At 31.2% G+C, this 11,754-nt stretch overlaps 1 protein-coding gene across 1 annotated transcript in view; it reads right to left on the bottom strand.

The window, feature by feature from the left end:
• Positions 1-898: 898 nt before the first annotated feature.
• The window catches only part of LOC117181225, a 16,982-nt gene continuing 6,126 nt past the window's right edge, over positions 899-11,754 (bottom strand). The window contains exons 3-6 of the mRNA XM_033373789.1: positions 6,508-6,642; positions 5,947-6,388; positions 5,205-5,514; positions 899-2,658 (exon numbers count right to left, since the gene is read on the bottom strand). Coding sequence (XP_033229680.1) covers positions 2,299-2,658; positions 5,205-5,514; positions 5,947-6,388; positions 6,508-6,642 — 1,247 coding nt within the window. The 3' untranslated portion in view covers positions 899-2,298. The remainder of the gene's footprint in view (positions 2,659-5,204; positions 5,515-5,946; positions 6,389-6,507; positions 6,643-11,754) is intronic.

The raw sequence follows: 11,754 nt of genomic DNA, 5'->3' as shown, positions 1-11,754 counted from the left end.
CATATGTATAAGAGCTTGCATGTCAATTCGTCTGCTCCGCGATTATACATTTCACGCCATCAAGGCGGACGCGGACTTCTGATTCTCCAGTGTCTTCACAATCGAATTTGTTTTAAGTACAACTTACATCGTTGCAAATGTTAGAGATACTCTCTTAGAATTGGTCAGGAACCATGCGATGATTGACAAAGGAGCGTTCCTTTACAAAACCTTGGGCAGGCGGCCGACACCCTTGGTCTGAATTTTAACATCAGAAGTGAGTGTAATGCATTACTCCATTTATATGCTTCTTTTCTAAAAGCCGAAGTAAGGAAAGCAGGAGTTGAAAAATTCCACCAAGAGCTACTTGACAAGAAAATGCACGGAAACTTGTATAGAAATGTAGAAGAACAGTCTTTGTAAAAAAAGCAAACGTTTGTTTTCTCAAATCATCAGGGCTTCATTCATGTACAGAGGGTTCCATTTTTGCGTGTCAGGACGGTGTAATTTCCACCTTAGTATAACGCGACCACAATTTATATCAAGAAGTTTCCACCGATATGTCCAGAGCGTGTCCCACCCTCGCGGGAACTGTGTATCTCTACAGACATAAAGTGGCCCTGAAACTGCTTTATGACCATATTTGTCGCTCTTACGGTGATGGTCGCAACCCTGTCCTGCCGAGTGCTCAGAGGGAGATAGAGTCAATTGTCCAAAACGAGAAGTGCCAAATTTTCTGTAACGATTGTACCCAAAGTATTCGGTTAAAGTAATTGTGCTTGTGAACTGTGCTCTTGGAGGTGAAATGTCTGCAAAATTTGCTAAAAATCTCAATTAGAGCACAGAGGATAAATAAAATTATGATCAATCATACTGTCGATTACTATAAAGAAAATTTGACTCAACAATAAAGTATGTAAGAAACAAACTTGATAAATTTTATTTCAATTTCATACATACCACTTTTATTTACATTTTTACACTTGAGTATTGAATAATACAAGGCTTTATGAAGTATTTATGTTAATAAAAATTCCTACTTTTTTCTTTAATCTCTATGGTTACTTTGTACTGACTGAACTAATTTTAATAAGACTATAATGAAAATGCTGAAATTAATCCCACAAAACAAATGTGGAAATCTTTCTACTGTTCTTTGTTTTTTGTATTCGGCAAGTACAGAGTTACTATTTTTTAAAGAAGTGCAAAAAGCATGTTTTTTTAATTAGTTAATTTTACTTTTTTTTTAATTTGAACACCGGACACTTGACATTTTTTCAAATTGGATTAAAGAAACATGTCCGAATTTTCTATCCCATAAGCCGAGTAATCTGAGTTTTCAAACTCAAATTCCGAACAGAAGACATAATACACGATGTCAATTTTTTGAATTAGTTATCCATATGCCAACTCGCAACTAGACTACGAGGCTTAAATGATTCGATTACTTGCAGCATTTTCACTTCGTTGTATTGATTAATACACTCATGATTAATTTACATCCACAATATTTTTACTTCGGTCTACTGATAAACTCTCGAAAATGATTTTCTAGAAATCCTAATTGATTTTTACATTTTTATATTTGCTGACATGATGACACATTAATCAGTAGGTGAATTGAATCTTACAAATATAAATTACGATTTGCTTAATGTTTGTATCTATAAGAATCGCAAGGTTATAATATTGTTATACAAAAATATCAACTTTCGTCGTGTTCAAAAATAGTTTCATAATTTAAAAACAAGTTAATCTTTTATAAATACGCGTTCATTAAGAAACTATTATCTTCATATTCTAAACTTAAATTCACACAGTTTAACGTCAATCCTTTGTTATAAGAAATCCGTTACATTTTATTCTCAGCAGGCCCAATTAATGTCCCGTTCTTCTATGATTAAATAATCATAGGCATATTTACTGAACATTAAGTAGCGCGGTACACATGTACAAAATATATATACATAATAACTTTGTGATTAACAAGTCATATTTTACATGACAGTTCAAATAGAAGAAACTTAGCTCCTTTTTATAACAATTAACTCTTTTTAGGAAATAAAAATCCAACTTCACATTCAGGGCCGCATCATAAATTAGTATACGAATCTAGAAATAATTAACAAATAATATATATACACCTTTAAAATGTCATATTCTTGTAATTTCAGTTTTCAAAATTAGAGCGACTTATATAGTTTTAAAATATATCAAATTCAAATTCAAAATTTTAATGTTCAATAGAAACTATTTTTTTTTCTGAAGGTGAAATGAAAGTGATTCTGAGGTGATTTTCTGAGATAGAAGGCTGAGTTTTTATATGAATTCTGTGACGAATATTTTTTTTAAATCTGGTGCAGATCCACCAATGTCGTGCCTGCAAAGTTCTCCATTGTCGAGATAACTGATGTCACTATTTTTGAGAATGCTGCGTAGACTTTCCATTGAAAGATTAGGCATTATTGCATTTCCACTGATCTTGTCTATGTCGTTCATTGAGTATCCTGTTGTAATTTTTTTCTTTAGATGATAGGATTGTATAACAGGTTTGGTATCCATTTTGTCCTTGAGGCTTTTCTCAGCACCTAAATTTGCTTCCTTTTCTATTATTTTTGGGGTAAAAGATCGCATGTTTACTTTGCTCTCGTTCCCTCTTTTTGAAGGCAGTAACTCAACCTAGATAGAGGTATAAAAAAGAACTTATATGAGGGAAAAGCAGACATTTTTTGAGACTAGAAAAAACAGTTTTAATTTAAATTCTTTATTAGGGCGGTTCATTTTATGAGGGACCGAATTCAATTCGGACAGGCTGTGCATGCTTAAGTTTTCTAAGAGATTTTAGATGACACATATATGTATTTGACGGATTAATAATAAAAAAATGGTTTGAATAAGTTACGAGTCACAGAACTTTTGAAGCTCGTGATGCAGCTTATAAAAAATGTGTTGAAAATTTGTTAAAAATGTTGCAGTATCTAAAGAAATAGATATTGGCATTTTCGTTTTTGATTTTGATTAATATTTTCGTTCACCGTCAAAGTCCGCGGGACAATTCAAAAAATTTTTTAAACTGTTAAAATGGCGGCGGCTTTCCTAAAAATCCTTAAACTCAATTTTCTCAAAAAAGTTTATCATTTTATTTTTGCTTGATTTTATTCTAAGTTGTTATAACAAAAAAGTTTATCTTGTGTCTCCGTCTTGGAGAAGAAACAATCGGATTTATTTGTATGAAAACTAAACAAAAAAAAAACTAAAAAAAAAAACTAAACTAATTCGCATTTTTTTCCAATATCGAGACGAGATACGTAAAAAGTCAATAGGGCAAATTGATCCACTTACAAAAACTTCTAAAAAGAAAGTTTCTATACATACTTTTCTCTATCTTTTGTTGAGAAAATGTTATTGTTTGAAGCAAAATACAATTATAGCCGACTTTATAAATATTTTAGCCAAAGTTAAAAAAAGACGCAAGGTAGAAAAAGTGTTTTAAAACTGTTATTTGGAAGTGTTCAAAGAAAAACTAATTTGCTCTTCTGACTTTTTCGTATCTCGTCTCGTTACTGCAAATAAATGCAATTTTTTTGTCATAAGAAATAAAACGAAGCTCTTATAAAAAAATTAAGTTCAAAGATTCTCAGATTGCAGTTAAAAATTTAGGATATTTAAATGAGATTAAAATTCAACCTAAAACTTTTTTTTAACATCCAATAATCAAATTGATAAGAAGAATTCCTGAAAATAGAATCAAGAATCTAACGACAAAATTTGGACAACCAATTACATTTTATAGAATTATCCCCTGCTACATTAATATAATTTTACATGATTTAATGCACATTTTAGAACTCATTTTTAAGAAAAATAATAATTTTATCTTATTCTGCCGTCGTAATGTAGAAACTGTACAACTGCATTTTTATCAAAAATGAATTTGTTATATGGTTGGATTCACAATGAAAATACGAATTCCTGATGAAGAAATATTACATCTACAGAAATTGTAGCATATCTACACGAATGCCAGGATTCGGGATAGTGCTGAGCCCTCAGATTCTGTTAAGAAAAAACACATATGCGCAGATGTATTTTGATCATGAGGATCTTCGGTCTTTCTGTAGTTCGATTTCCTGAAATCGAATAGCACAAGTTCAGCTAATTCCTATATTCGTCAGCAGATGCGTTTCTTAGTAAGGATTCTCGGCGACTTTGTGCATTACTATCTACCATATCTACGGTTTTGCATATAAATAATTGGAATTCGACATTTTTGGGTTTTTTTTTTGTATGAATAAAGCTTGCCCGATTCACCCAATAACAGTACAGATGCAAACGCTTTTTATTGAATACCTTGGTTCGTTTCAAATGTAGTTTTACAGTTTCTTCATTAGGACGGTAGAAGTACAATAAGTAAATTAAAAAGTTATTTATTATAGAAAAATAAGTAACAAGTAAGACAATATGATTAATTTTCCTAAAAATTAGTCAACAAATTTTCATTGAATTATTTACAATTACATTATTATAGGTGATGATAATTTTGTATATGGACAAATTTATTACATTGATTTTCAATTCATTCAAGAAGTAAAAAAACAATAAATAATTAAAAAACACAAAACTAATTTATATACGACTTTAAATACTTTGTTGTAAAAAATTCGACGACTAAAAAGGTACAACTTAGGTTGGCGTGCGCGTACAAATTAGAAAATTATTGCTTTGATTCACCCTATTGTTTATGTTCAAATAATAAAGCTTTGATTCAAACTTAAAATTTTTTTATTATTTTAGAAGCCGAAATATTTGAGAAATTTTAAATTAAAATTATTCCCGATCCAAAAGGAATAAATTTAATTAATCAAATTTGACTAATTTGTCATTTATATCATTAAAAAATTGTACAGTTTCAACTTAAAGAAATAGTTAAGAAATTTGCATTACCTTTTTGTGATTCTTTCAAATTTTAATTATATATCAATTAAAAATGATAGAGTGGTACATTTACGAAAGCTTACAAGTAGCTCGGCAGTAAGTAAGTATTCAATTACTTTTTATTTTTCACGTTTAGATTTATATTTGATCAAATAAATGATGGGTTTTATATTCTTCAGAAAAGGTAACAAAAAACTCATCAATGATGGTACAAGAAAACCAAATTAGTCAATTGATGCAATAAGCTTTTTTTGAAATAAAGAGAATAAAGTAATGAAAGTGAAAGTCACCTTGGGTCCTTTTCTTTGAAAGAATTCAAAGTCATCATTAGCCACAGTGGTGACTGAACAACAACTTCTAGCTCTACTTCTGCAGGAGCTCATGGTATCAAAATTTCCACTTTCAAGGTCACAGCTTTCATCGTCTGATGATTCATAATCTGCATCATGATCCTCGGTATTTTGCCTGGAATGTAGAGCTTGCAACTGATCCCTTCTAATGACGTCCTTTTTAATATCATATGTCCTCGAGTCCATTCCTGGTCGAGGAAACCTAGCAAGGTTGAAATATTTCGCTTTGAAATTTTCAAACTGCACTGAACTGTAATTCGAATTTTAAAAATGTATGAGTAAATAAGTGTATGCCGAGGGAATCGAATTTAGGTAATTTGAAGGGTACCACATTAGAATAATAAAATTTCAGGCTTTTCAATTTTTGTTTAAAAAAAATATTTAACCTCTTCCCGCAAAGTTCACGGACCCCCTTAGGAGGGAGCTATAGTTTAAGGTGAGTTCCGAACCACCAGAATCTCGTTAGAAGTACATAGACAAATCTCCATTCATACTGGATCAGGGATCGAACCTTGTGCACTACCGTCTGACCAGAGTTCAAAGGTCATATGTCAATGGCCAGGGGTCAACTTAAATGTCCATCAAACTACTTAGTTTGATTTGTTTTATCTCTTTTGAACTTAATAATAATATTAAAGCAAACACAATAAAAAACATTGAAACTTAAAGATCTGCCACATACCTTACATGATCAAAGCTTTGATTCCTCTTGACAGCATTCCTCTGAAACTGAATTTCCTCAGATCTATTTTTCTCCAACCCAGCTACCAAATTTTCCAAACCAGGAACACTTCTATCAATTCTTCTGGGCACTTCTTCCCTAATTTCATCCAAACTTTTTGTAAATTTCCTCTTAGAAGGATCATCAAGTTGCACCAGGTTCTCCAAATTTTGTCCAAAGACATCAGTGCTCCCGATTATTCTTCTTTTTCCGAATTCGAAATTTTCGTGTTCCCTGATCCTTTTCTCGAAGGCTGTTTTGGTGGATGGGTCAATACGTGGTTCAAAGGTTGAACTCGTGAAGGATGCCATTTCCGGAGGAAGTGATCCGTAGGCATTCTCTTCGTTTGTAGATTGTGACCTTGGATAATGTTGGATCCCCATGGTGATGGTACCCGTTCTCGCTGTAAAAGAAGAAAAGAATTCATTCGAGCCCAACGACTTTTTCTTGTCTTTTTTTTTCTAAATTTAAATTAAATTATGCTAGTCATAGTTGGCTGGAGGAATGTAAAAAGTGGCACACCTCTGTTCTGATGATTGTGCAATCGTCCGTAGAGACTTCCGTTTGTGAGGGGGAACTTCAGACCATGATTTAGATTCAGTTGTAACTTGTACTCTGCATCATGCTCAAAATGACGGAACTTGCCATCTATACTGCCTAAGTTGGGATGCATGGAAAATAAAATAAGAGGACATACTTTAGTTTTGCTAGAACTTAGGGGGATTCAGAAGTCCATTATACAAATATTTCTTGTATGTTAAAGGGTAAAGATTTTTTTGGGAGTACTTCTTATTAACTATTTATACATTAAATTATAACTTTTTTTTAGAATTATTCAAGGAATATTTTCTCTTAAAAAATGACTTCATCCAAAAAGTACGAGCAGAAAAAATGATCTTCTTTTCTTCTTTTTCGGACAAATCCATTTTTAACGCAAAAAATCGAAATTTATTGTTTTTCTTGAAAATGAAGTAAGATATAGAAAAGTCGATAAAGCAAAATTGTTCCTTGGAAAAATTACTGGGAAAATACTCCCTTACTTCGATTTGAAGAGGTTAAAATTGAGTTTTCAGGTTTATACAAGAAACAAAATTAAAGCAGATAAAGTATAATACAAATAACTTTAGGTTACATTTTTCTTCTTGCCAAAATGTTATTGTTCATTTCTGTCGATGATTAAAACATGGTTTTCAGTGAAATGTATAATTATTTTAGATTATGAAAATCTCTAGTCATATAATTATGAACTGATCTGTTAATAATTATAGATTTTGATAGAAATATTCTTTTAATCATATATACATATACACACTTTCTAAAAAAAGGATTCAACCCCACTGAAAATTCCTATATAGGTTCCGATATAGAAACCTATATAGGCAGAGGATCCTATATGTTTCACCTATAGGTGCCACCTATAGGATATGACATACTCTCTAAATTTCAATCAGCGATAAGTAAACCGTTTATTCAAATCAGCGTATATATGCTGCTAAAACAGCGAAATTGAGCTGCTGATCAGTGAAACTTCACTAATTAACAGCTGAATTCAGCTGATTTGCCAGCGTATATACGTTGATTTGAATTAGTGGCATACTTGTCGCTGATTCAGATTTAGAGAGTAGGATCCTATAGAGGTGCTTGTATAGATTCGTCCCTAATTAGGAACCTAATGGTACCTAACTAATGGTTCCTCATGGTACCTAATGGTACATACAAGGTGTGTTCAAAAACTAAGGTGACTTTATGGTTTTCTCAAAAAATATTAATTTATTCCTTAATATTTATGTTGTCCTCTTTAAAGTAATCCTCCTCAGATATAATGCACTTGTGCCCACGCTTTTTCCAATCATCGAAGCATTTCTGATAATCATTTTGTGGTATAGCCTTGAGTTCTTTCAGCGATGCAGTTTTTATCTCCTCAATCGTTGAAAATCGATGTCCTTTCATGGGTATCTTCAGTTTTTGGAAAAGAAAAAAGTCACTGGGGGCCAAATCCGGTGAATATGGAGGCTGAGGCATGACTGTCGTGCTGTTTTTGGTTAGAAAATCTTTCACAAGCAACGATGAATGAGCAGGTGCATTATCGTGATGCAAAAGCCACGAATTGTTTTTCCAAAGTTCCGGACCTTTTTTGCGTATCGCCTCTCGCAAACGGCGCATAACTTGAAGTTAATACTCCTTATTGACCGTACGACCTTGTGGTAAGAATTCCTGATGCACTACGCCACGCTAATCAAAGAAGACAGTATATGCCAACATCTTCAGCAACTTCTCTGATGGTAATTCGGCGATTTTTCAACACCATTTCTTCCACTGCTTGAACGTTTTCATCTGTTGTTGACGTGCTGAGACGTCCAGGGCGAGGTTCGTCTTCGACATCCTCTCAGCCTTCTTGGAACAGCTTGTAACACTTATACACATTTTTCTTACTCAGAGTAGACTCACCGTAGGCAAATGTCAACATTTCAAAAGTTTTAGAGCACTGGATTCCGTTTTTCACACAAAATCTAATGCAAACTCTTTGCTCCATTTTTTTCGAAAGAAGAAAATCGCCGAGCACACTAAACCCTTCTAACCTTTTACGCCTCTGCCAGAAAAACAACACGAGCTATATAGTCAAAACTGTGAACATATGATCGTGACAAGTGAACCAACACAACAAAACAAAAAATTTAAAACTTGAATGTACGTAGCCCGCGAAAATTGAAATGTTACTTTACTTTTTGAACACACCTCGTATATCTCTAGGTGTTACTGAGGGATCAAACAAACTTCTGTGCAGCCGTAGTTGCCATGGAATACTACTACGCATCTGGATATGGTCCCATACAGTAACATGTACAGGATCCTATATAGGATCTTATACAGGAACCTATATAGGATCCTTTATAGGGTCCTATGTCATTTCCTACAAGTGAAACATATAGGTTCCTATGTATGTTCATATATAGAAAAGTATATAGGAATTTTGAGTAGAGTGGAATTATTTCAGACATATATGTATATTTCATCGTTTATAATTTCTTTTCTCGTATAAAACTGTGAAAAATATGTTTTGAACTCTTAAGCTCAAAAAATCTAATTTAGAAAAAAATGAGATTAAAAAATAGTAAAAGGGTATTTTTCATTAAATTTTGCAACGAACAACTTTTCTGTTTTGGTTTTTTTCACAATCTTACTTGGTTTATGAGAAAAACTTAAAATTTTGGTACAAAATGAGGAAAAACATTCTTGTGTTCGCACTTTTAGGTTAGAGCAATTTCAACCGAACCATGCATCTTCTGTTTATAGCGTCTAGAAAATGCCCCCATAATTGCAAAATATTATATTTTTATATGAAATTCAGGGTTTTGATTTCTTTTTTGTCACTTTTTTATATGACTTATTACTGTATTATTATTTTTTAAGTGACAAATTTTAAACTGTTTTTAACTAACTTTAAATTGCTTAAAATATTACTATTTATAAAATTTTTATTTTACCTATAACTTTTAAAAAGTTAGTTTTTTCTAGAGTTAATGACAAACCTATAATCAATGCTAAGTAAAATGTTTTTTATTTTTAAAAATTTTCAATTATTTAAACAATTAATAAGAATTTTTTAGACTAGGTAACTTATGATAAAATATTTTCTTTGTTTTAAAAGTTAGGTGAACTCCATCTTATCATCAAATTTGTTTTAGTAACCTATGCAATTCATAAGTTACTAAAACAAATTGTTGACGAATAGTTAGAATTTTCAACACGATTTCATTGAACATAAATAATTATTCTAATGTGTTTTGAAAAATAAGTAAAGAAGTTATGAAATAGAACACCAGTTAACTAAATCATAAATTTTCAGCAAAACTATAGTTGTTGATAATGTCTTGACATTTTTTAAGCATTGATTAATGTACTTCATTAATCACAGAAAACAATAACTTTTATGAGTTTCAGTCATAAAATTTATTTCTTGAAGAATATTGAAGTAACTGTCATAATTTTACGTATAAAAAGTTAATAAGAAATAGTTGTTTTACGCAATTTTACAAAAAGTGATTTTCTGCTATGCAAAGTTTATGAAAATATTCAAAGGTTCGGGGCACGTGCTAATATTGGTCATTTAAAGAAAATGAAATTTTATTTTTCTAGAGGCTCACAAATTAGGGAGTAGGGACATCGTTGCCATCTGCTAACGAAGGTGTTTATTTATATCATCCGCGTAAACACACTGTAATATTTTAAGATATAAAAATAAATTCGTAATGTGATGCTGTACTTTAGTGAATATTTGTGACAATTAATGGCTCAACTTGTAATTAACAATACAAAAATAATGACAATGAATCACAGGAAATAGGCTTTTTCAATGTTAATAGGAGCTACTGATTGCTGGTTTATGCACAATTAAAAAGGAAATGAGTAAAAAGAGATTTAAAGTAATATATTCTTCCAACAGTCAAGTCATGTTTCATGAATTGCAAAAGACATTGAGAATTAACAAAGCGCAGAAAAAATATATTTATCCTATATTTTGTGTTTTACTTCAGTCACTGAAAAATATTTGGATAAGCGAACTTTGTTTTTCGACATATCTTGACATAATTCTGTCTCAGCAGTAAAAAAAAGTGGTTTTAAACAAATGTCCGTGTATGTTAATATTTTTTTACGATTATATATTTTTCTTGAAACTCGTCTTAGATGTGAATGTTTATAATTTTGATTACATTTAAGAAAAATGTCAGACACTTCGTTAACAAAAAATATTGCGGTTGATTAATTGAATATTGTGAGATTGACAAAAAGTGGATTTGAAAAATTTGAACTTTTCAAGAATTTTGATTGGGAGTAACACCAAAGTAACAAAAATATTTTAAGTATTAAATTAATTTTGTTTTGATATGAATCTATTGAACTATATATAATTTTCTATGCCTTGAAAAATAAATAATAAATAATAATAAGGAATAATAAATAATAAAAAATCTCAGACTAAATTGCCTTTTCCATCCCCTCAAATTCCTTTTACAACCAAAAACTCTCATTTTCATCCCCTCGTAACCCGATTGAAATCCTAAATCCTCTTTTCTATTCCCTTGAACTCCGCCTATACTTCCAAATCTCCTTTCCAATCCCTCTATCTCAAGAATTTTTAATTTAAGAATTAATTATTCGGAAATTATCTGCAACGTAAAGAACATTGTAAAACCTTGCCAATTAATAAAGATATTAAAACTAAAAATTAAATTGTGAAATAGTTGTTAGTCGAGTTGTTTTTGGCTTTAAGATGAAAAAAGAATGTAATTTAATTAGTTAATAATTAAATTAAACGTAATTTGCCATAATCGCTAACAAAAAAACAACTAAAAAAATATTACTTTTTGTACCAATATACATTTTATAAGTAAATGAGTATTGAATGGATTATAGTTTTCAAGTCAATTGTGTCATCATTCAATAAAGCAGTTTATTATAGAAGTATTTTATCATGATCCTAGAAAATAGATTAGCCTGATTCAGCATTCATTAAATTATCACAATTATAGATACACCATAAAATGAACGGTATGAACACACCCAAACTATACTGTGCAGCGGTTACTTTTATAACAACAATTTTTTGTAATGCAGTACAATAGTGAAAGCAAAATATATTAGATTCGTATAAATTAATCTGATTTTTAACATACACCAAACTCTCGCTTTCAGTCACCCCGTTCTCAGCCTTCGTAAAACTGCTGGCTCCCGCAGTTACTCAGGGGAGTAGGGCGAAAGTGGTTGCGA

The sequence above is a fragment of the Belonocnema kinseyi genome, chromosome 10, assembly GCF_010883055.1.
Source record: "Belonocnema kinseyi isolate 2016_QV_RU_SX_M_011 chromosome 10, B_treatae_v1, whole genome shotgun sequence".
Lineage (NCBI taxonomy): Eukaryota > Metazoa > Arthropoda > Insecta > Hymenoptera > Cynipidae > Belonocnema > Belonocnema kinseyi.
The sequence above is the reverse complement of the archived record's forward strand: the minus strand, read 5'-3'. Positions and strand labels throughout refer to the sequence as shown.